The sequence below is a fragment of the Staurois parvus genome, unplaced genomic scaffold, assembly GCF_062004578.1.
Source record: "Staurois parvus isolate SC_StPar_1 unplaced genomic scaffold, SC_StPar_1.0 ptg003006l, whole genome shotgun sequence".
Lineage (NCBI taxonomy): Eukaryota > Metazoa > Chordata > Amphibia > Anura > Ranidae > Staurois > Staurois parvus.
The window spans coordinates 56,495-81,931 of NW_028320802.1; the positions used below are offsets into that span (position 1 = coordinate 56,495).

Sequence of the window (25,437 nt, forward strand, 5' to 3'; positions counted from 1 at the left end):
TTCCTGTATATATAAACCTCTGATATCCCTGTCCCTGGAAGTGTTCCCGTATGTAATAATCCTCTGATGTCCCTGGAAGAGTGTTCCCGTATGTAATAATCCTCTGATATCCCCATCCCTGGAAGAGTGTTCCTGTATGTAATAATCCTGGTGTCCCTGAAGAGTGTTCCTGTATATAACCCTCTGGTCTCCCTGTCTGCGGTGACAGTGTATTGCAGATGTTTATACTAATATCAGTGTTACTGCTAAGACTTGAGTTTCCTCCATCTCTGTACAAAAAGGAGGTGGTGGCAGTGTGAAGGGTTAAGTGCGTAATTAACCTGCCCCAGTAACAATCGCTCTCAGGCTGCTGGCACAGATTGTAGTCCCGCAAGCTGCAAAAAATTTTCGGCAGGGCGCAGCTGAGCGTAGCATCGTCCAGAGTGGGGGGGGGGTCTGGACTGGACTTTGTTAATCCTTTTGCTGCCAAGTCCATATATCATACAGACCTGACTGCAGGTTTTTTTTTTTTTTTTTACACACACACACACAATTCAGGGTCTGCAGCAACCAGGAGTGTGTGTAAAAGTGGCCAGCAGACTCACGCCTCCGGCTGGCCCTGCCTCTGGGTTTGGCCAGCAGACTCACGCCTCCGGCTCGCCCTGCCTCTGGGTTTGGCCAGCAGACTCACGCCTCCGGCTCGCCCTGCCTCTGGGTTTGGCCAGCAGACTCACGCCTCCGGCTCGCCCTGCCTCTGGGTTTGGCCAGCAGACTCACGCCTCCGGCTCGCCCTGCCTCTGGGTTTGGCCAGCAGACTCACGCCTCCGGCTCGCCCTGCCTCTGGGTTTGGCCAGCAGACTCACGCCTCCGGCTCGCCCTGCCTCTGGGTTTGGCCAGCAGACTCACGCCTCCGGCTCGCCCTGCCTCTGGGTTTGGCCAGCAGACTCACGCCTCCGGCTCGCCCTGCCTCTGGGTTTGGCCAGCAGACTCACGCCTCCGGCTCGCCCTGCCTCTGGGTTTGGCCAGCAGACTCACGCCTCCGGCTCGCCCTGCCTCTGGGTTTGGCCAGCAGACTCACGCCTCCGGCTCGCCCTGCCTCTGGGTTTGGCCAGCAGACTCACGCCTCCGGCTCGCCCTGCCTCTGGGTTTGGCCAGCAGACTCACGCCTCCGGCTCGCCCTGCCTCTGGGTTTGGCCAGCAGACTCACGCCTCCGGCTCGCCCTGCCTCTGGGTTTGGCCAGCAGACTCACGCCTCCGGCTCGCCCTGCCTCTGGGTTTGGCCAGCAGACTCACGCCTCCGGCTCGCCCTGCCTCTGGGTTTGGCCAGCAGACTCACGCCTCCGGCTCGCCCTGCCTCTGGGTTTGGCCAGCAGACTCACGCCTCCGGCTCGCCCTGCCTCTGGGTTTGGCCAGCAGACTCACGCCTCCGGCTCGCCCTGCCTCTGGGTTTGGCCAGCAGACTCACGCCTCCGGCTCGCCCTGCCTCTGGGTTTGGCCAGCAGACTCACGCCTCCGGCTCGCCCTGCCTCTGGCCAGCAGACTCACGCCTCCGGCTCGCCCTGCCTCTGGCCAGCAGACTCACGCCTCCGGCTCGCCCTGCCTCTGGCCAGCAGACTCACGCCTCCGGCTCGCCCTGCCTCTGGCCAGCAGACTCACGCCTCCGGCTCGCCCTGCCTCTGGGTTTGGCCAGCAGACTCACGCCTCCGGCTGGCCCTTTGACAAGACTGTCATGACTACATAGACAAATCCCAGAAAGTCATTTTAGGACCATAGAAAGCCTGGATGTTTCCAGTGCATTGGACTGTACATTACCTACCCCATTGTAAGCCATATAAACTTACTATCCATGGGTTTGATGCACAAAAAGAAAACTGGACAGCATAGGGCCCCATCATTGGTGTTGGGGGGGTAGAATATGGAGGGTTCAGTCACTGGAAGGTGCAGCATAAGATATGAAAATACACTGCATCTGATGGGGCATATTATTGGCATTTTAAGCCATTGTGAAGGCTCAAGGCTTTCCTTCCCCATCACACAGCAGTTCCCCTGGCCCTTCAATACAGTGATGTACACAACAGCCTCATCTGTCCATCTGCCTTCTCATTGGCAGAAACAAGCAGTAACCATAGGCTCCCATCACTGTCAATGAGGAGAGTGGGCGGGGACAAGAAGCAACTATGTGGGAGACAAGAGCCCATTCATTTGAATGGACTCCCATGCCACTCAGGGAAGTCCCAAGAACCAATGGCACGCGGCGGCCAAGAACCAATGGCACGCGGCGGCCAAGAACCAATGGCACGCGGCGGCCAAGAACCAATGGCACGCGGCGGCCAAGAACCAATGGCACGCGGCGGCCAAGAACCAATGGCACGCGGCGGCCAAGAACCAATGGCACGCGGCGGCCAAGAACCAATGGCACGCGGCGGCCAAGAACCAATGGCACGCGGCGGCCAAGAACCAATGGCACGCGGCGGCCAAGAACCAATGGCACGCGGCGGCCAAGAACCAATGGCACGCGGCGGCCAAGAACCAATGGCACGCGGCGGCCAAGAACCAATGGCACGCGGCGGCCAAGAACCAATGGCACGCGGCGGCCAAGAAGCAACTATGTGGGAGACAAGAGCCCATTCATTTGAATGGACTCCCATGCCACTCAGGGAAGTGCCAAGAACCAATGGCACGCGGCGGCCAAGAACCAATGGCACGCGGCGGCCAAGAACCAATGGCACGCGGCGGCCAAGAACCAATGGCACGCGGCGGCCAAGAACCAATGGCACGCGGCGGCCAAGAACCAATGGCACGCGGCGGCCAAGAACCAATGGCACGCGGCGGCCAAGAACCAATGGCACGCGGCGGCCAAGAACCAATGGCACGCGGCGGCCAAGAACCAATGGCACGCGGCGGCCAAGAACCAATGGCACGCGGCGGCCAAGAACCAATGGCACGCGGCGGCCAAGAACCAATGGCACGCGGCGGCCAAGAACCAATGGCACGCGGCGGCCAAGAACCAATGGCACGCGGCGGCCAAGAACCAATGGCACGCGGCGGCCAAGAACCAATGGCACGCGGCGGCCAAGAACCAATGGCACGCGGCGGCCAAGAACCAATGGCACGCGGCGGCCAAGAACCAATGGCACGCGGCGGCCAAGAACCAATGGCACGCGGCGGCCAAGAACCAATGGCACGCGGCGGCCAAGAACCAATGGCACGCGGCGGCCAAGAACCAATGGCACGCGGCGGCCAAGAACCAATGGCACGCGGCGGCCAAGAACCAATGGCACGCGGCGGCCAAGAACCAATGGCACGCGGCGGCCAAGAACCAATGGCACGCGGCGGCCAAGAACCAATGGCACGCGGCGGCCAAGAACCAATGGCACGCGGCGGCCAAGAACCAATGGCACGCGGCGGCCAAGAACCAATGGCACGCGGCGGCCAAGAACCAATGGCACGCGGCGGCCAAGAACCAATGGCACGCGGCGGCCAAGAACCAATGGCACGCGGCGGCCAAGAACCAATGGCACGCGGCGGCCAAGAACCAATGGCACGCGGCGGCCAAGAACCAATGGCACGCGGCGGCCAAGAACCAATGGCACGCGGCGGCCAAGAACCAATGGCACGCGGCGGCCAAGAACCAATGGCACGCGGCGGCCAAGAACCAATGGCACGCGGCGGCCAAGAACCAATGGCACGCGGCGGCCAAGAACCAATGGCACGCGGCGGCCAAGAACCAATGGCACGCGGCGGCCAAGAACCAATGGCACGCGGCGGCCAAGAACCAATGGCACGCGGCGGCCAAGAACCAATGGCACGCGGCGGCCAAGAACCAATGGCACGCGGCGGCCAAGAACCAATGGCACGCGGCGGCCAAGAACCAATGGCACGCGGCGGCCAAGAACCAATGGCACGCGGCGGCCAAGAACCAATGGCACGCGGCGGCCAAGAACCAATGGCACGCGGCGGCCAAGAACCAATGGCACGCGGCGGCCAGAACCAATGGCACGCGGCGGCCAGAACCAATGGCACGCGGCGGCCAGAACCAATGGCACGCGGCGGCCAGAACCAATGGCACGCGGCGGCCAGAACCAATGGCACGCGGCGGCCAGAACCAATGGCACGCGGCGGCCAGAACCAATGGCACGCGGCGGCCAGAACCAATGGCACGCGGCGGCCAGAACCAATGGCACGCGGCGGCCAGAACCAATGGCACGCGGCGGCCAGAACCAATGGCACGCGGCGGCCAGAACCAATGGCACGCGGCGGCCAGAACCAATGGCACGCGGCGGCCAGAACCAATGGCACGCGGCGGCCAGAACCAATGGCACGCGGCGGCCAGAACCAATGGCACGCGGCGGCCAGAACCAATGGCACGCGGCGGCCAGAACCAATGGCACGCGGCGGCCAGAACCAATGGCACGCGGCGGCCAGAACCAATGGCACGCGGCGGCCAGAACCAATGGCACGCGGCGGCAAGAACCAATGGCACGCGGCGGCAAGAACCAATGGCACGCGGCGGCAAGAACCAATGGCACGCGGCGGCAAGAACCAATGGCACGCGGCGGCAAGAACCAATGGCACGCGGCGGCAAGAACCAATGGCACGCGGCGGCAAGAACCAATGGCACGCGGCGGCAAGAACCAATGGCACGCGGCGGCAAGAACCAATGGCACGCGGCGGCAAGAACCAATGGCACGCGGCGGCAAGAACCAATGGCACGCGGCGGCAAGAACCAATGGCACGCGGCGGCAAGAACCAATGGCACGCGGCGGCAAGAACCAATGGCACGCGGCGGCAAGAACCAATGGCACGCGGCGGCAAGAACCAATGGCACGCGGCGGCAAGAACCAATGGCACGCGGCGGCAAGAACCAATGGCACGCGGCGGCAAGAACCAATGGCACGCGGCGGCAAGAACCAATGGCACGCGGCGGCAAGAACCAATGGCACGCGGCGGCAAGAACCAATGGCACGCGGCGGCAAGAACCAATGGCACGCGGCGGCAAGAACCAATGGCACGCGGCGGCAAGAACCAATGGCACGCGGCGGCAAGAACCAATGGCACGCGGCGGCAAGAACCAATGGCACGCGGCGGCAAGAACCAATGGCACGCGGCGGCAAGAACCAATGGCACGCGGCGGCAAGAACCAATGGCACGCGGCGGCAAGAACCAATGGCACGCGGCGGCAAGAACCAATGGCACGCGGCGGCAAGAACCAATGGCACGCGGCGGCAAGAACCAATGGCACGCGGCGGCAAGAACCAATGGCACGCGGCGGCAAGAACCAATGGCACGCGGCGGCAAGAACCAATGGCACGCGCCGGCAAGAACCAATGGCACGCGGCGGCAAGAACCAATGGCACGCGCCGGCAAGAACCAATGGCACGCGGCGGCAAGAACCAATGGCACGCGCCGGCAAGAACCAATGGCACGCGCCGGCAAGAACCAATGGCACGCGCCGGCAAGAACCAATGGCACGCGCCGGCAAGAACCAATGGCACGCGCCGGCAAGAACCAATGGCACGCGCCGGCAAGAACCAATGGCACGCGCCGGCAAGAACCAATGGCACGCGCCGGCAAGAACCAATGGCACGCGCCGGCAAGAACCAATGGCACGCGCCGGCAAGAACCAATGGCACGCGCCGGCAAGAACCAATGGCACGCGCCGGCAAGAACCAATGGCACGCGCCGGCAAGAACCAATGGCACGCGCCGGCAAGAACCAATGGCACGCGCCGGCAAGAACCAATGGCACGCGCCGGCAAGAACCAATGGCACGCGCCGGCAAGAACCAATGGCACGCGCCGGCAAGAACCAATGGCACGCGCCGGCAAGAACCAATGGCACGCGCCGGCAAGAACCAATGGCACGCGCCGGCAAGAACCAATGGCACCAGCCGGCATTCCTGTGTGGCTCTGAAGTGGCACCACATGCAGATATGAACAGACAAGAGCAGGTGGTGACCCCATGGCAAGCCGCTTGCTGTGTAGACAGCAGAGCCTGTGGGGGACTCAGAACAGGAAGATGCAGGCTGCTCTGTGCAAACCTATTACACAGAGCAGGCAAGTATAACTTTAAACACTTCAAGCCACTTTCACCCACTCCCAGCCCAGGACAATTCTGCAACACCACACTTTGTTGCATGACTGCGCAATTGTCATTCACTGTACTTGTATGAATTTAGCATTTGAGATTTTTGCTATATAAAAATGAAATCCAAAACAATTTGGAAAAAAAGGTGTTAAAATAAAATTTTGGGTTAATTTTTGTTTACCAGATATAAATTTATTCATAAAAAAAATTTCTTTTTAACTGTCACCCTAGCAGTACAGGGTCAACATAGTGACTACTACATGAGGGTGATTTTAAATACAGATTGCCTTTATGGGTGTATAAAATCAACCTCTGGCTGCATTCCTGCAGCCATTGAGAAAGCTGTGATTGGTCAGCTTGTCGCATGCTCCAAGGCTGTTGCGTGTAGTCCTGTACCATATAACCTCTGATCAGATTTCACATGTAGTAAGCAAGATGTCACTTCCTGTCATTGCTTACTACTAAGCATGTAGTCACTGATTGGCCAATCAGTGATCACATAATTGGGACCTTGCATGGGTTTTGTACAGCAATTGGCGACTCAACCAGAGACTACAGGCCATAGCCCACAAGGACATTTCAAGGTGATCAACATTTTGCCCATAGAGCTCCAGGACTGATGTGTCCCCAAAGACCACCAGATCCTACACAGCAACTCCATATGAATTGTCAGTTCCCAGACTTCAACTGACCACTGAAAGCCCTCAAATTCCTCACGTAAATGGTATTTCAGTCTAAAAGCACTGATCACAAGTTACCAAGAGAAACTTTATTTAACCTTTATTTTGTTTTACAAAAAGATGCTTTGAACAAAAGTGGAAAAAATACAATTTATGTACAAAAGTCCCTTTAGGGTGTATGAATCATGCAGTACTCTCCACTGCTGTGGTCTCCATTGGTGTCTGCTTCTCTGCCTGCCGGTGGAAAGACTGAAATTAGTAAACAGATGTGATATGCACCACTATATGTATAGGGCCCCACCCCCCGCTCACCTCTTCTGCCTTCTCAACTTCCTCATTTGTGGGCACCACAGCATCCCCATTCTCAGCTCCGTTCTCTACAGGCTCAGCCTTGGATTTCTTGGCTTCTTTCAGTGGACTTTCCTCCTCCGGTTTCCTCTGGAAGGCCAAAAGATGTCTATTACAGCAACTTCCCCCAGAGCTACCATCAAGTCATGATTTTCAGACTGCCACCCCTGCTGCTGTTGGGGGCACTATTGCTCCTAACAAGGAGGCACCCTTCATTCTTCTGGCACCCTCAACCATTTAAACCAGGTGTAGGCAACCTGCGGCTCTCCAGCTGTTGCAGGACTACAAGTTCCATCATGCTTCTGCAAGTTGTAGCTGTAACTCAATTTTGCAATGTCTCATGGGAAATTTAGTTCAACAGCTAGAGAACTGCAGGTTGCCTACCCCTGGTCTAAACAAAGGGCCAGTTTACTGTTTGGAGACGCCCTACCCTGGAGGGTCTGCTTTCAGAAATTCTAGTTTGGGGGGGTTGTGAAATCTTCAGGCCCAACAACCATTTACATGTACAGAAGGCTCTGGCAGTGAAAAGGAGTTTCCTCTACACTGGCCATGGAGGGTGGCATTGGATTTAACAGGGTGACAACTAATTTGTGCTGATAAATGAAGTCTTCTACAAGCAGGACATGCAATGAAACCTGCAGACCACCATCGATCATGAGATAGATGTCATCAACAGGGGTGGACTGACAACTCATGGACCCCCGGGCAATAGGGGATCAGGGGGCCCATGTCCTTTGCCAAACTCAAAAGCCTAAGACGACAAAGAAAAAAAAAAAAAAAAAAAAAAAAAAAAAAAAAAAAGTGTACCAGGGGCATCTCATGGGGCCCCCTACTGACCCCAGGCCCTCAGGCAGTGCCCAAGTTTCCAAATGGTCAGTCCGCCCCTGGTCATGACTGCAATAGGCAGGCTCCTGCAAACAGTCCCAAGTATGTACCCAGGTGGAAGTGATGCCAACTACAGAACATTAGGGGGGACTCCCTGCCACACAGGACTTACCATCCATTCATTGTGGGAATTTGTGGCTCTGCTCACACCTGACCAATGGAATACTGCTTGTTCCTGGAACTTGCATGTCAACAGCTTGGAAGGCTGCAGTTAATCACTTCAAGTCCCATCATGCATCTTCCTAGGGCAGGGGTGCCAAACTGCATTTGGGGGTTGTGCTTGCAATGCCTCATGTGACTTGACTTAGAAACAGCTGGAAAGTCCTGAGGCATTGCAAGTACGACCCCCGAATGCAAAGTCAAGCTTTGTGGTGTGTCCGTGTTCTAACCCAGACTAGGTGAAATGAGGTCTAACAGATCTACTGCCAACAAGTAAAGCTCTGATGCCAACGTTTGGACCGCACCACATTATATTTGCTTTAGCCCACGGGTGTTAAACTGGCGGCCCTCCAGCTGTTGCCAAGCTAAAAGTCCCATGAGGCATTGCAAGATTGACAAGCATGACTCCCAAAGGCAGAGGCATGATGGGACTTGTAGTTTCACAACGGCTGGAAGGCCGCCAGTTTGACCTTTAGTTGAAATTTATAGGCGAAAAGCAGAAGTGTCAGTGTGGGTGCCGAGATTGACCCAATACAATGTTCAAGGATCCCGACCCACCTTCTTCCTCACGAGATGTGAGATGTCAGAGACGCAGTTGGTAACGGGTACAGTGCTGTCCCCACTCTTCTCTGCTGGAGCCTGAGGGACAGAAAAGACAGTCAGAGGCTCGGCCATGTGTCAGCATTACAAAGCCAAAACAAGTCAGCAGCTTACAGCCGATGCAGGCACAGCCGATGACGATGAAGTTCCTCCGTTCTCTTGGGAGAAGCCAGATAACCCTCCAATCTAGAGAAACAAATAAAAACTTAGCATTCTTTAAGAACAATTTGAAGCGTACAGCAGGGGGAACAATTTGAAGCGTACAGCAGGGGGAACAATTTGAAGCGTACAGCAGGGGGAACAATTTGAAGCGTACAGCAGGGGAACAATTTGAAGCGTACAGCAGGGGAACAATTTGAAGCGTACAGCAGGGGAACAATTTGAAGCGTACAGCAGGGGAACAATTTGAAGCGTACAGCAGGGGAACAATTTGAAGCGTACAGCAGGGGAACAATTTGAAGCGTACAGCAGGGGGAACAATTTGAAGCGTACAGCAGGGGGAACAATTTGAAGCGTACAGCAGGGGGAACAATTTGAAGCGTACAGCAGGGGGAACAATTTGAAGCGTACAGCAGGGGGAACAATTTGAAGCGTACAGCAGGGGGAACAATTTGAAGCGTACAGCAGGGGGAACAATTTGAAGCGTACAGCAGGGGGAACAATTTGAAGCGTACAGCAGGGGGAACAATTTGAAGCGTACAGCAGGGGGAACAATTTGAAGCGTACAGCAGGGGGAACAATTTGAAGCGTACAGCAGGGGGAACAATTTGAAGCGTACAGCAGGGGGAACAATTTGAAGCGTACAGCAGGGGGAACAATTTGAAGCGTACAGCAGGGGGAACAATTTGAAGCGTACAGCAGGGGGAACAATTTGAAGCGTACAGCAGGGGGAACAATTTGAAGCGTACAGCAGGGGGAACAATTTGAAGCGTACAGCAGGGGAACAGAAAGTTTCTGCAATTTGTGCCACACTTTTGCAAGTGTGCAGTTTAGCCTCCAAAGTCACATTTTTCCTTTGAAGAACCTTATTACAAGACTAGTGGAGCTGCTATGGTGAGAGCGATGGGCTGACATGGGTAACTAGCCTAACACAAGTGACAACCCACCAGCTACAGCATGGGTGACTAGCCTAGCACAAGTCTAACACCCTGACAGCTACAGCACTCTTGTGCCCTTAACCTCATTGGCAGTCTGATTAGGTTTATTTTTGAATGTCAAAGTGGTACATTGTTTTGCATGGAAATTTGTTTTATATTTTAGGCCTGTAATTTTTGCATATATTTTAGGCCTGTAATTTTTGCATATATTGTAGGCCTGTAATTTTTGCATATATTGTAGGCCTGTAATTTTTGCATATATTGTAGGCCTGTAATTTTTGCATATATTGTAGGCCTGTAATTTTTGCATATATTTTTAAGTGAGCTATTCTTAAGAATCCAGTAAACATCCCGGGTAGGATAACGTTTGATTGCATAGAATTTTTATAATTTTTTTTATTTCAAGTTTCAAACCAAAGAACACTGAAATTTGGAATGTAGCATCAAGTTCACACATCTCTGATCTCAGTTGCAGAACTGACTGTCAGTTTCAGTGTGATGAATTTCCCCCCACGAATCATTCTCTCAATTCTGCAAGTGATTCTAATTCACCAATTGCGGTTTTCTAGTTGGTCTAAAATTGCTGTTAACCTAACATTTTGGATGCCATGGACGTTCAAGCTTCCAGGCAGAAATGGTAAAGTGCAGGCAGGGTGAGGGACAGGTGAAATGATACAGTAATGTAATCCTAACAGATTACAGTGTATTGTGTGTCATGTTTTTACTTTTTTGAATCTCCCACCAGCTCTGCGCCCCCCCCCCCCCATCAATGCTTGCAGGGAAGGGAACCCACAAGACAGATGCCAGCATTGGCTGGATTGCAGGAAAAAGTTAAGTTACACTATAGTAATCCTGAGAGTGGATCGGGGTTACCGCTAGGAAGTTAAAGTGCTGCGTAGGGGGGCACAGCACTGCAACAGGGCCACTGTAGGGGGGCACAGCACTGCAACAGGGCCACTGTAGGGGGGCACAGCACTGCAACAGGGCCACTGTAGGGGGGCACAGCACTGCAACAGGGCCACTGTAGGGGGGCACAGCACTGCAACAGGGCCACTGTAGGGGGGCACAGCACTGCAACAGGGCCACTGTAGGGGGGCACAGCACTGCAACAGGGCCACTGTAGGGGGGCTTTGATCTGCTGGCTGCACCCCATTCATGTGTGAAGTGGTTTCCATCAGGCCAGGCTTTGATCTGCCATCTTTGTAGGGCAGGAAATTGTTTGACAAATCTGTTGATCAGTGTACAGATCTGCAGTTACTAACCAAAGTCTCTTTAAGTGCCTTTTCTGTTGCTTCTGCAGTTTTCTGTGCTTCTTTGGAGTCTTCGATCTTCTCCTTGATATCCGGAAGGAGTCCCTTCAATTCATCCATCTCCTTCTGAAGTTCCTCGGTGGATTCGCTGGCAGCCTTCTCCAATTGTTCTGTGAGCAGAGCTGCGGAAGGGAACAGGTGATTGTTAGGCCAGTCTGGGTGCAGACAACCCTGCAGGTCTGTATGTGGTGATACACCCATGGTGGGTTAAAGGTCATTTATTAAAGACACTGGTCTGTTAAAGTGATTTCACCCCCTCAGACAGGCCCTTGTACCACATAGTTGCTTGTAGCTGTATTAGTGCACTTGTGATCAAACATTTACCCATTCACAGAACTTGCACCATACAATTTTCAGGACAAGCTTTTGGGGTATACCCCCTTTAACCACTTGCCAACCGCACTATAGCTGAATGACGGCTACAGCATGGTGGTCCAGTTCTGGGAGGGAGTCATGATGTCCTCCCAGAACATGCCCTCCTGTGTGCCCCTTGGGGCATGCACCCAGTGAATCGGATTGCCATGTTCTAAAGACAGCTGATCACACAATGTGCTATAAGGCAAATCACAGCAGCCTTTTACCACATGATCACCGGTGTCCAATGACAGCAGACCAGTAAATGCAGTTGCTGGTTAGCTGCACTCTCCTCACTGTCACAGCGTGAGGAAAGTACTGCTGATAAACCAGCAATTGTCAGGATGGATCGGCACTAATCAGGGCACCGATTATCAGTGCTGCCTCAAATGCACAGTGAAGGAGAAAAACTGGTTTACAAAATTTAAATATAAAACAAAGTCAAAAATGAGTGTTTCTAAGGCAAAAAACCCAGCAGCAAGTAAATCCACCAAAAGCTTTGCAAAAAAGTGACAATTGCACAGGCATGCAACACTGTACCTATAACTTTTAAAGGTCAACAGTGCTGAAAGCTGAAAATTGGCCTGGGCAGGAAGGGGGTAGAAGTGCCAGGTAGGCGAGGGGTTAAAGGTCCAAGAAAAGCAGTAGATACTACATAGTATAAAAAAAAAAAAAAAAAAAAAAAAAAAGTATGATGGCTAGCTTTACACAGCCCTTTATCAAAGCCAAACCAGACTCCCCCCTCCCCCCCCCCATTCTGAATCTCTAGGTCCAATCTGATTGGTTTTTGCCATCTGTCATGGGGGATCATTAGCACCATGTGAGGCTCGTGTACTCACCCACTCTCTTCTCTATGGCCTCGGTGGACTGGGTGAAGTGGGATATGGCGCTGTCATGCTTGCTGCTGTACTGGTAGGCCAGGCCGAGCTGGTAGTGGGTCTCCGCAAGGAGTCGGTCATGCTCTTCTAAGTGCCCTTTCTGGATGTTCAGACATGCGAGGAAATCATCTACTGCCTGACTGTAGTTCTCTATGACAGGAATAGGCAAGGTTACCACACGCCACATGGCAAGGTTACCACACGCGCCACACGGCAAGGTTACCACACGGCAGACAAAGCTGGACCTGGACGTCTTCAATGATCTCACCTGATTCTATGCTGACTTCTCCCAGCTTCAGATGAGCTTGTGCTGCCTTCAGCTGGGATTCCTTGTTCTCCTGCCTGCAAGACATTTCATGGCACTTTACAATCAAAATAATCTGCTTTCCCATCCTCCTCATTGGACATTTGCCCCAAAAGACTGAGCTGTCCAACAAGCAACTTCACATACAGAAGTAAACTAGAACCCTCAGCCACTGAAAAGCAATCACAGCATGACTTACCTCTTGAATATAACCTTGGAAAGGTCCAGCATCTCCCAGGCTAGTTGCAGATTGCCGACATCTTCCTCATCATTCTCCTAAAAATAAAGGATCCTCGTTACTGTACTACGCGGCAACGCTCCGATCACACCGTCCTACACGGCACCGCGCAACGCTCCGATCACACCGTCCTACACGGCACCGCGCAACGCTCCGATCACACCGTCCTACACGGCACCGCGCAACGCTCCGATCACACCGTCCTACACGGCACCACGCAACGCTGATCACACCGTCCTACACGGCACCACGCAACGCTCTGATCACACCGTCCTACACGGCACCACGCAACGCTGATCACACCGTCCTACACGGCACCACGCAACGCTGATCACACCGTCCTACACGGCACCACGCAATGCTGATCACACCGTCCTACACGGCACCACGCAATGCTCTGATCACACCGTCCTACACGGCACCACGCAATTCTCTGATCAAAGGTGTATGCCTACAGCAGAACAATGCTACCCTATTCCAGGGGTCCCCAAACATCCTTAATTGCTGCTTTACTGCCCTGCAGACTTTAGGGGGCCAGACTGCATTAAAACCCCAACACAGCACTGATACAGGTGCTAAAAACTCTGCCCCCTCGCCAATCCTCACCTCAGCCTTACCCAAGAAACCATCAAAGTGAGGGGGCAAGGTTTTTAGCACCCGTATCAGTGCGGTGTGTGTTTTTTTGGGACAGTGCAAAACATTTCACTTTTATTCATACAAGGAATGCATGTATCCCTTGGAGTATGTATGGAGAGATATGGGGTCAATGTCACTATTTCTAAGACCCCCCCACATCTCTCCTCTGCAATCTAAAGAGAAAAAAAAAATCCATCTAGTGCTATAAAAAAAATTGGCCAGAACTGGAAGTGACATCACTCCAGTCCTCCAAGGCATAGAGATGAGTGGAGGCCATCTTTCCCTCACTAACCTATGCCCAGCACTGAAATTGTTTGATGGTTTCTTGGGTAAGGCTGAGAACTACTAACAATCCCAGTGCTGGGCATAGATTAGTGAGGGAAAGATGGCCTCCACTCATCTCTATGCCCTTGGAGGACTGGAGTGATGTCACTTCCAGTTCTGGAAATTTTCTAGCACTAGGATGTTTTTTCATCTAACGCTTTAGATTGCAGAGGAGAGATGTGGGCTCTTAGCATTAATTAGGTCCTCTTTATGGAGAGATATGGGGTCAATGTCACCATCACAAGGGATACATGCATTCCTTGTAAGAATAAAAGTGAAATGTTTTGCACTGTCCCAAAATATATACCCGTCACCCTGGTGAATGCATACACAGGCCACGCCCACACAAGTGGGCAAACCACACATTTCAGGAACTTCTATAGCACCGTCAATTTATGCAGCGCTTTATATATTGTACATTCACATCAGTCCCTAACCCTCAAGGGGCGTACAAATCCAAGATCCCTAACTCACACATACAAGGGCCAATTTAGACAGGATCCAATTAACCTACCAGCATGTCTTTGGAGTGTGGGAGGAAACCCACGCAGGCACAGGGAGAACATGCAAACTCCAGGCAGGAGGTGCTGTGGCTGGGATTTGAACCAACGACTAGTACTGCCAACCATTTTGGTGCCCACAGCTGAGGTATTGCCACAAATGTTGGAGCGAGAGCAATTCTCACTAGGCCTCTAAAATGTCTACAGGTCAGCAGTGTAAAGTTAAAGCATCACCCATGGAGATTTTACTGCAGTTTGATGCCACAAGCGTGTGCAATTTTAAAGCGTGTCACATTTGTTATCCATTTACTTGTTGTAACATACTTTCATATTTTACAAAAAAATTGGGGTAGTTATATTTTTTTAAATATATATTTTTAAAAATGGTGCATTTTGGTTTTCAGCATTTTGAGTTTTCGGTTCCAGAATGCTCATTTCGATGCACCACTATAACTACTAAATGTGAGAAATTTTGCCTTCGTTCTAGTTTTGGCTCTGCCATAACCCAGTATTTAGTTAGAGTAAGGGAGGGTTATAACCCCTGTCAAGAACCTGCCACCCCCCCTGCAGTGCCACCCATCACTGCTGCATATCAGTACCTCGTCAATGCCCACCAGTGCCAAAGAAAAGTGGCCTGTTGGAAAAGATTAAATTTTGCTAAATATTTTGCTTTTTTATAGTGCAAAACACCCCAGTGGTGATTACATCACTAGAGCTTTCTTTTGGTAATTAAATAAAATGTCATATGAGTACAGTGTTGCAATTGTCAAAGTGACAGCGCTGTAAACTGAAAAATGGCCTGGGCAGGAAAGGGTAAAAGTGACCAGTAGGTGAGGGGTTAAACTGATATAAGAAGAAGAAGAAACAGCAGTGAGCGCTAATCCTGAAAGCGGCTAGGCACTCTAAGCAACCAATAGGAGGAGCCTGGACGTCGAGACGCTACGCCGCCGGTGCCACGTGGAGGCCCGGCGGCCACTATTCAAAGTATCAGGGTTAGTTGTCTTGCTGACACATCTGTATGATACCTGCCTGCTTTGAATTGGATATCATTGTGAATAAAGCTGCCTTTTATTACCTACTTCACTATGGGTGTCCTTCCCTAAAACTCCCTTGAGGAGCTTTTGCTTGCAGAACCTTGGTCTTTGGAATTCTACATCTAATCGTGTTAAGGAAGATCGGTTGCTGCACCTGTGGAAGAGGGATTCACCATTCCTGTAATCGGATCAGCTTTACTTCCCTCTGGATTGAAGATCCTTGAGTTTTACATACACACTGCGTTTATGTGTCTTACTTCTGGTGAGTGCGTTTTCCAGCCATTTCCACACGGATCACCTATTCTGAATCCACATCTGACACTGGATACGTTTACATGTCATAGACTTTTAGTGGACTACTTTTTTGTCATTTTGTCATTTTTTTCAGCGCTGCACTATTTTATGTTAAACTGATATGACTTACTGAATGAGGGAGTCCCATCATCCATCAGCTAGGAGTCCCACCACACAGCAGACACAAGAGAATGGAACACAATTCCTGCTTCCACTGCCAACATGTGGTCACTGTCACATGTGCCAATCTTGGAGACCATTTTTGCCCAACCCCCAGTATACCCTGTACTGACATTTAAATTGGGCTACTGGACTTATTTTGGAAGTGCTGACCAGTCCAGAGCGTGCCGACAGCAACTATGGAGCTTGCATGTACCATTGTGTTCTGCTTTCCTCCAGCACTCCCATGATACGATAGTAAATTGGCTCTGGTATGTGTGCATACATGACAGGGACCCTTGAACGTAAGCTCCTGACAGGGACTACAGGTACAGCAGCATCTATAATCATTGGTTGAACTAGATGGACTGATGTCGGACCAAGCTAGTCCAGTGCTACATATGAAGTGCCGTACACTACCTTCTCTTCTGATCCTTCGTTCTCCTCGCCATCCTCAGATTCAGCGCCTTCTCCCTCTATAAAAGGAAGGAGCACAGGTTTAGATACAGAAGCTGCCATCAGGGACGGGGCAGAGGCATTGGTGTAATCAACATGCAGTGTGACTAGGGCTAGGCTATGTGTAGCAGAGCGGCTGCTGTGACACCAACACCAGACTGGGTGAAGTAGTGATCAGACTTCTGACTTCAGACTCAGGTGCAGGAACTCTCCAGACCATCGGCTGACATCAGTTTTATTAGCCATGCCTGTGACTTAGGGTTCTGCAGGCATTAGGAAGACAGGGAAGAGGCCATCTTCACCTCCTGACACCCAGAAAAGTCACATCCCCCTCAGTTACCTTCTTCGCCCTCCATTGGCTCAGCTTCCTCATCCGCAGCTTTGGCATCCTGCCCCTCGGGCTGTTCCTTTGAAGCCGCCTCCTCCTCAGCCGGGGGTTTGGCACCCTCCGTTTCTTCAGCAGGGGGTTTAGATTCTTCAGGCTCCTGTGATGGGGGTTCAGGGTCAGCGGGGGTAGAAGAGTCAGCTTCCTGAGCTGCAGGTTCAGAGGACTCCACTTTCTTCGCGGCTTCTGTCTCTTCATCCTTTGATTTCTCAGTGCTCTTCTCTTCTGCCTTTGCACTCTTCTCTCCCTTTGATTCCTCAGTGCCCTCTGCCTTTGCGCTCTTCTCACCCTTTGATTCCTTGGTGCTCTTCTCTGCACTCTTCTCTTCTGCCTTTGCACTCTTGTCACCCTTAGATTCTTCAGTGCTCTCTTCTGCCTTTGCTGCCTCTGTGCTCTTCTCACCCTTTGATTCCTTGGTGCTCTTTGCCTCTGCACTCTTCTCTTCTGCCTTTACACTCTTCTCATCCTTAGATTCCTCAGTGCTCTTTTCTGCCTCTGTGCTCTTCTCTCCCTTCGATTCCTCAGTGCTCTCTTCTGCCTTTGCGCTCTTCTCTTCCTTTGATTCTTCAGTGCTCTTCTCTTCTGCCTTTGCTGCCTCTGTGCTCTTTCCCTTTGATTCCTTGGTGCTCTTCTCTGCCTTGGCGCTCTTACCCTTTGATTCCTCAGTGCTCTTCTCTTCTGCCTTTGCGCTCTTTTCTTTCTTAGATTCCTCTGCACTCTTCTCCTGATCCTTGGATTCATCTGTGCTCTTCTCTTTAGTCACAGCCTCACCCTTCTCTTCAGTCACAGCAGCGCTCTTCTCACCTTTATCCACCTTCTCAGAGCTGGACACAGGAGTTTCTTCCATTTTCTCTTCAGATGGCTTGTCCACCTCTTCCATGTCCACGTCGCCATTCTCTGCCTTTCCGTTAGTCTTGGTCTCTTCGGCAGATTTCTCCGGCTTCTCTGGTTCAGCCATGGCATCATAGACCTGCTCTCTTAACTGCTCCCTTTCTTTCTCTAGAAGTTGTGGAGAGAAAGCCCTCTCTTTTACTGATGGGACCAATTTGCAAAAGCATTACATTTACATGTATGGAGCTACTAAACATACAATCTAGGAGTACATCAGGGCAAGTCTGAGGGATCTGGAAGTCCTGGTATGTTAATGTCTGCGCTTCCAGAACAAGCAGGACACTGGCTTGTATTACAGGACAGCCCAGAGATTAGCCCTGTATGGGAGATTGTGGCCAGAGACATTGGCTTCGCACTCATTACTGATGCCCAAAACTGAACTGAGCATGCTCCAAAGAGGATATTAGGAACCGAGGGAAAAGGGCAACTAAATGAAGGGGCATGGAGGAACTCCGCTACGTAAAGACTGACTGAACCCAAGTGAAATCCATAAATAAATGTTTTGGCAAGGAACACATTCCACAATTCTGCTACCAAAGTCATTGTGCTGTAAATTTCCTCCAGTGTAACTCGTGGCTTGAAGCAGCCGCCATTTTGCTGAAGCCCAGTAAATCAAAGTGGAATTAAAGCCATCAATGTAATGGTTATAAAAGTTCCTGGAATGCCAGGATTGCCAACTGTCACATGTGCTCGTGTTCTCAGACATGAAAGGGTTGGAGTTACAACCGATCACACTTGCAGATCAAACAGAAGCAGCTTCCTTGGCTATACAGGATAGGAGGGTTCAATTCTGCTTTAAAGTGTTAAACTCCCGAGCCTGATATCTGGGACCCCCCAGTACATGAAAAGGCAATTTTAGTAAAAAATAAACTGCTAAATACCTAATCAGCAGCAGTATATAGCAATCTTGTGACTTTACTATCAGTGTCCAGCAGAGCACTGGTTACAGCTTGTAGGAGGAGTTCTCACTTTGATACCTGTGTCCTAGAGCAAACACAAGGCCTGTGGGCCAAATCCAGCCCTCAAAACCATTTCATGTGGCCCCTTGAACCTCTTCTGCAGGTACCCCATTGTCTCCACCCCCACCTTGTCTCAGCAGTCAGCAGCAGAGAACTCTTCCACCAAATCCTGCTCCTCTGCAACTCAGCACCCTCATCTCTGCCTCCCCTGGTCTCAGCATCCAGCAGACTGGTTACCGACTACTCCTCCAGACCCTGCACTGCTTTCCAGCTCTGCCCCCAGAAGAGATGCATGGTGATGTTAGGGAGGGTGTGGGATCCTTGACATCTGAGGTAATGGGGGGGGTGTGGGATCCTTGACATCTGATGTAATGGGGGGGGGGGCGAGTTGCTCTAGACATTTAGTCTTACAGATAAAACCAGCCCTTTGAGGGAAATAATGCCGATACGGCCCACGATGAAATGGAGTCGAATGCAGAACCCCTGACCTCTGGGCGGGGTGATTGGCCCTTTGCTGATCCCATACACAAGAAAAACCTTTAGCAATCCACACCAAACTAAATGAGGAAAGAACAAACAGGGCGCACAGGCCTAGTGCATTACCATAAAATGGTTTAGGAAATAGAGGAAGAGACAAGTCCTCAAAATGCATCAGCCTATTGGATGTCACCACTCCCTATTGTGGGACTATTACTCAGCGCAGTGTTCACCCAGCTGTTCTTTGATGTGCCTTGACTGTCTGTGAGTACAACATCTACTTCATTTTTTATGGTAATACCTAGGCCTGTGCGCCCTCTGTTTGTTCTTTCCTCATTCAGTATATTTGGATTCCCCCGATCTATAAGGGCAGCAAGGTGTGAATGTTCCAGGACATTCTTAATGTGGTTGTAGCATCGAGTCCACCCCCAAGAGCAGGAGCATTTGGGTTTGCTGGTTCTCTACACACCAAACTGAGCATGTGCAGAATGGCTACAGTTCAGTCTGTCTTATCAGGAGATAAGTGGACAATTTAATAAGGAGCAGAGAAGTCAGGATCAAATGGCCTTTACACAATGCGGAGGATTAACCCCTTGGGTTCCACAGCAAGTATAACCAGCATGCTTTACTGAATCTATGGAATGATGTCACTGTTGTGGGTTTAGTAACACTTTGTTCAGAAAATGAGGTTTATCTGCTGACTCAGTTCCTGTTTAATAGGGCAGTTAAGGGAGATACAATATTGTACAGCAAAGGGCCACCCTTCATACCTGCAGGAAAAAGGTTTGGCCTCTGGCTTTAGTAGCTGAAGTATTGTACAGCAAAGGGCCACCCTTCATACCTGCAGGAAAAAGGTTTGGCCTCTATGGCTTTAGTATTGTGCAGCAAAGGGCCACCCGTCATACCTGCAGGAAAAAGGTTTGGCCTCTATGGCTTTAGTATTGTACAGCAAAGGGCCACCCGTCATACCTGCAGGAAAAAGGTTTGGCCGCTATGGCTTTAGTAGCTGAAGTATTGTGCAGCAAAGGGCCACCCTTCATACCTGCAGGAAAAAGGTTTGGCCTCTATGGCTTTAGTATTGTGCAGCAAAGGGCCACCCGTCATACCTGCAGGAAAAAGGTTTGGCCTCTATGGCTTTAGTATTGTGCAGCAAAGGGCCACCAGTCATACCTGCAGGAAAAAGGTTTGGCCTCTATGGCTTTAGTATTGTGCAGCAAAGGGCCACCCGTCATACCTGCAGGAAAAAGGTTTGGCCTCTATGGCTTTAGTAGCTGAAGTGTGGAACTGTCCCACCATGGGAGCTAGTTATAACTAAGTTTGCAGAGAACTGTTGCCTAAAGTGTGGTATATTTACATTTTTGAATACTATGGGGTAGAGTACCTATATTATAACCAAAGTGTAAGGCGGGGTAACCCATTAATGAACTCGAAGATTACACCTAATATTGGTGTGGGTGTAAACCAAATATACAGCAAGAAGTAGTTGCCAGAAGCAGACTACCAGAGTAGGTAATAAACACCCAAGCAATGTAGCTCATGTAAAAAAACCCACATTAATTTTTTTAATCCCTGAAGCCCAAAGCAACATCAAGTTTTTAGGCAGATGTCAGATCAGCCTCTACATTTCCAGCACAGCACAAAAAAAAGAAAAAAGCACAACTGATCATGTGCAGAGCCAGGTTAGAATGCAGTAATACCGGATTCTACACAGTGTAGGAACTTAATGTTTTAAATAGCTCTGCCTGCAAAAGGACAGCCTGAAGCCATCCAGCACAACTGTCGTCTGATGAAGTTCTGCTTTAATGTAAAATTCAGTCTAGGAATATGCAATTGGAAATCCCCCTTACCAGAGTAAGCGCAATTTCCAGAATTAAGTGTTTTCTTCCTCTGGATTGTTACAGTTGAAGACCCTACAATGAATTAAAGCCCGTCCTCAGAACCCCTAAACCTGCAACTGCCGAGTGGCCAGGAAGGCAGACATGCTGCCCAGCCTCTATAGCCACCATATTCCAGCCTCATAACCTGAATGGCCAATGTAGACAATAGAAGGCAGTGTGCAGTTATGTTCTGCCTGCAGTGTAGATGGCACAGGGAAGGGGTGAGATGTCATCCAGGACAGGCATCTGGTAGTCCAGTGTTATGCCAGGCCTCATTCCATGTCTATCAGGGGGGGGCCCAGTCAGGGACTTGCTGCTGTTACTTTCATGTTCTCTTGTCATCTCAGGAAGACTGACTGACTATTACAGTTTGGCACAGTTTTACCTGCAGCGAAGACCTTACCGTCTAGATTAGCAGCACTGGGGATATTGGGGTCATCATCCTTCTCACCATCTTCCTCTTCATCCTCAGGCATCCCTTCCAAGGCATTTCCCAGGACACCGTTCTCCATTCTGCTCAGAAAAGTTTAATCTGATCAGCATCATAGATGTGGCTCATTCTGTGCTGTGATTGAACTCTGGGCAAACATTCAATAATGTGCTCCAGGATTAGTCAAAGGGCTAAATACATTGTGCACCAAGCTTCTGCAAACCCAGAATGGGGGGGGTAAAAAAAAAGTAGCAGTGACATCACTCATGCACTTAGTCTGCAGAAAGCTGTGTAAGGGACCTGGCAGGCTCCACCCACTACAGGAGGGTGGAGACCAGACCAGTCACCTTGTACAAGCAGAGCACAGGAGTGACCAGTCTTCTACAGGAACACCAAGATGCAACTTGTATTAGACAATATTAGTGCATCTCAGAGTTCAGTGTTAGATTTCTCAGTTATCAGGGCTGACTGCTTACCGGGCCAGTTCCAGGAGAGCCATGCCATAGGAGAAGAAGGCATCTGCACACTGGTCTGCTGTCTCACCATATTTCTTTCCCCTGAAATACAATGATTGTTGTGAAGGATATACAGCGAGTACATGAAGCTTCTAAATAGAAAAACCATTTCAGGTGCAAAGACTCAGGATCAACTATAGCTGGCCACACACTATACAATTTACTGCCCAATTTCCATTAGATTTACCTTCAACTATGTAGTGCAAGAGCCGGCCTGATTGGATACAATTGAAAGTGTTACGTTTGACCTGTTACAGTTTTTGGCAAATCTAAACCACAAAGAAAACAAATTGTATGATGTATGGCCAGCCTATGCGTCTGGTCATGACTTTTCCTGCATCAAAATACTGCACTTTATACCTCCCCTAGTGACTCTGTACCACACGGTCAGGCAATGGCAGTCATGTCACCAGTGTCCAGGGACACAACATTTTTTACAAGGCCTGGACAGAGCAGCAGTGATGCCTCTGATACTGACGTGCACTTCAGGGCTGTGAATTTAGTATGGGGGGGGTGGTTTAATAATTTGAATTTACACATTGCACAAACACTGGTTGTCACCAGCACCCTGGAGCTAGGCAATGAATGGGGAACTATAGGCAACACTGCAAGGCTTTAAAAGTGAATGGCGCAACTGGGAAAAAAAAAAAAAAGTACATGTGTGAAATGTGGCGTGTCCCCAGGCAGGATCCAAGCAATCATACTGCTCACCACATGTCAAAGCAGTTTTACCTTGTCACTGCGAGCTGTTTCTGCACACATTTGAAAAAAAAATATTTAGGCCTGAAGATGACACAAAACCGCCATTTACTGAAAGCAGATACCCCAGAGCAGGGTTCCTCCAGAGGAGGCCAGGGGTTCCTTTGCCACTTTGCACCAGCACCTCCCAGCCCTTTAAGAGTTTCAGAAGCCGGGAGGCAGATTGGGTTTTAGGGTCATGTGACCGCTGTGATTTGCAGTCACATGATCAGAAAAGGTCCTGATCAAAAGGGGAGATCGGGAAACTTCCATGAGTCAGACACACGTGCTGGGAGCGTGCACTCAGCACAAATGTATTTTCTAATTGCACGCGAATATGCGGCCGCTCGGTGTCAAGGCCCAGATGCTGAGGCCGCATATTTGTGTGCATTCAGCATCAAGGGGTTAAGCAGAGCAATTTTCTTCATTTTAGGAAGACATTTGTAAATGTTCCTTTATATAAAAAAAAAAAAAAAAAGTCAGTATTCTTACAGAAGGCTGCTGGCCTCTTGAAATGAATTCACTGCGGAACGGACGTCCTTCATGACCATGTGTCTCCTACCGGCTCCCATGAGTTTCTTGGCTTCATTGTCCACATCAGCCCTGAAAAACAGAATAAAGGGGTTCCTACACAGTGTGTATGGCAGCCCGGGGGGGGGGTTCCTACACAGTGTGTATGGCAGCCCGGGGGGGGGTTCCTACACAGTGTGTATGGCAGCCCGGGGGGGGTTCCTACACAGTGTGTATGGCAGCCCGGGGGGGGGGTTCCTACACAGTGTGTATGGCAGCCCGGGGGGGGGTTCCTACACAGTGTGTATGGCAGCCCGGGGGGGGGTTCCTACACAGTGTGTATGGCAGCCCGGGGGGGGGTTCCTACACAGTGTGTATGGCAGCCCGGGGGGGGGTTCCTACACAGTGTGTATGGCAGCCCGGGGGGGGTTCCTACACAGTGTGTATGGCAGCCCGGGGGGGGGTTCCTACACAGTGTGTATGGCAGCCCGGGGGGGGGTTCCTACACAGTGTGTATGGCAGCCCGGGGGGGGGTTCCTACACAGTGTGTATGGCAGCCCGGGGGGGGGGTTCCTACACAGTGTGTATGGCAGCCCGGGGGGGGTTCCTACACAGTGTGTATGGCAGCCCGGGGGGGGTTCCTACACAGTGTGTATGGCAGCCCGGGGGGGGTTCCTACACAGTGTGTATGGCAGCCCGGGGGGGGGTTCCTACACAGTGTGTATGGCAGCCCGGGGGGGGTTCCTACACAGTGTGTATGGCAGCCCGGGGGGGGGGTTCCTACACAGTGTGTATGGCAGCCCGGGGGGGGGGTTCCTACACAGTGTATGGCAGCCCGGGGGGGGGGTTCCTACACAGTGTATGGCAGCCCGGGGGGGGGGTTCCTACACAGTGTATGGCAGCCCGGGGGGGGGGTTCCTACACAGTGTATGGCAGCCCGGGGGGGGGTTCCTACACAGTGTATGGCAGCCCGGGGGGGGGGTTCCTACACAGTGTATGGCAGCCCGGGGGGGGGTTCCTACACAGTGTATGGCAGCCCGGGGGGGGGTTCCTACACAGTGTATGGCAGCCCGGGGGGGGGGTTCCTACACAGTGTATGGCAGCCCGGGGGGGGGGGGTTCCTACACAGTGTATGGCAGCCCGGGGGGGGGTTCCTACACAGTGTATGGCAGCCCGGGGGGGGGGGGGTTCCTACACAGTGTATGGCAGCCCGGGGGGGGGTTCCTACACAGTGTATGGCAGCCCGGGGGGGGGTTCCTACACAGTGTATGGCAGCCCGGGGGGTTCCTATACTGGGGAAACATGGTTCTTACCCTTCAACTTGTTCAGCAGATGTTGAGGGTTCTTCAGTTTCCTCCATCCTGCAAAGATTGGTAACAATTAGGACCTTCAAAACCGTTCTATGACAAGCCAATGGCTGCTTTAACCTCCCTAGCGGTCTGATGTCCCATATTTGTGCCGAAAGCGGTATTTTTTGCATTGAAATATGTTATTGTAGGCCTGTAATTCTTAAGAATAACTCACTGAAATCTGTCCAAACAAGTGTCGAGTAAACATCCCGGGGATGATAAAAGACTTGAAACATGAAATTGTAAATAATTTAATAAAATCAAAATAAAATTCAATATAATCAAACCAAAAAACACTGAAATGTGAAATAGAGCTCCAAGTTGGCCCATCGCTGAGCTCAGTCGCAGAATAGTTTTCAGTGTCTGATGAGGAATTTCCCCCACCAATCATTATCCCTCAATTCTGCAAGTGGTTCTGATTTACTATCGCTGTTCTCTAGCCACTCTAAAACCGCGTCTGACCTAAAGGGACGCTTTCTGGACGCCGTGGACGTTCCTCAGTTTCCAGCAGAAAGAACAGTAAAAATGCAGGCAGGGCACCGGACAAAATGTATGTGAAATGGTTTGATACAGGAATGTTATACTATGGGATTTTAGTTTTATAAAATGTCAGTTTAAAATTTGCTGCCGGTTGTGGCCCCCATATGTCCTGATGCTCGCAGGGACCGGAACACGGAAGCCGGCCGGAGGAGATGGCCGGGGACACATCATGGGATGAAGGACAAGGTAAGTGCTGCACAGTATCCGAGTAGCGCGGGGTTACTGCTTTTGGCACTGCAAATTAACCCCCGAGCTACACTCGGGAATACCCCCAGGGAGGGTAACAAACCGAAACGGATAAATCTGGTGTATAACCCTCCACACAACACGTCAGATATAAACCACCTACCCTGTGGAAGATTTACCACCCAGGCCATCTTCCTATACTGCACAGTCATGCAACATGACCCAAATGAAGCCCCCCCACCCAAAGATCTTCTGCTGC

The 25,437-nt window shown here is 51.2% G+C and overlaps 1 protein-coding gene across 1 annotated transcript; it reads right to left on the minus strand.

Annotated features, from left to right (window-relative positions):
* Window positions 1–6,819: 6,819 nt before the first annotated feature.
* On the minus strand, window positions 6,820–24,562 carry LOC149428725 (histone-binding protein N1/N2-like). The gene is made up of 14 exons (XM_089667075.1): window positions 24,417–24,562; window positions 23,086–23,196; window positions 21,817–21,897; window positions 21,314–21,423; window positions 16,662–17,705; window positions 16,286–16,341; window positions 12,880–12,956; window positions 12,645–12,718; window positions 12,338–12,526; window positions 11,097–11,266; window positions 8,852–8,923; window positions 8,696–8,776; window positions 7,058–7,183; window positions 6,820–6,979 (listed from the first exon to the last, which is right to left on the minus strand). Exons 1-14 carry the CDS (start codon window positions 24,461–24,463, stop codon window positions 6,929–6,931), a joined length of 2,289 nt encoding a protein of 762 aa, XP_089523201.1. The 5' UTR covers window positions 24,464–24,562; the 3' UTR covers window positions 6,820–6,928.
* Window positions 24,563–25,437: the final 875 nt, after the last annotated feature.

What these genes read in the sequence shown, in the direction of transcription:
- LOC149428725 (XM_089667075.1), bottom strand. Translation starts at nt 24,463, where the DNA reads ATGGAGGAAACTGAAGAACCCTCAACATCTGCTGAACAAGTTGAAGG. An exon ending in GCTCTCCTGGAACTGGCCCG is followed by an intron (nt 21,424 to 21,816) that starts GTAAGCAGTCAG and finishes TTTTCTGAGCAG; the next exon opens with AATGGAGAACGGTGTCCTGG. An exon ending in TCCAAGGTTATATTCAAGAG is followed by an intron (nt 12,719 to 12,879) that starts GTAAGTCATGCT and finishes AATGTCTTGCAG; the next exon opens with GCAGGAGAACAAGGAATCCC.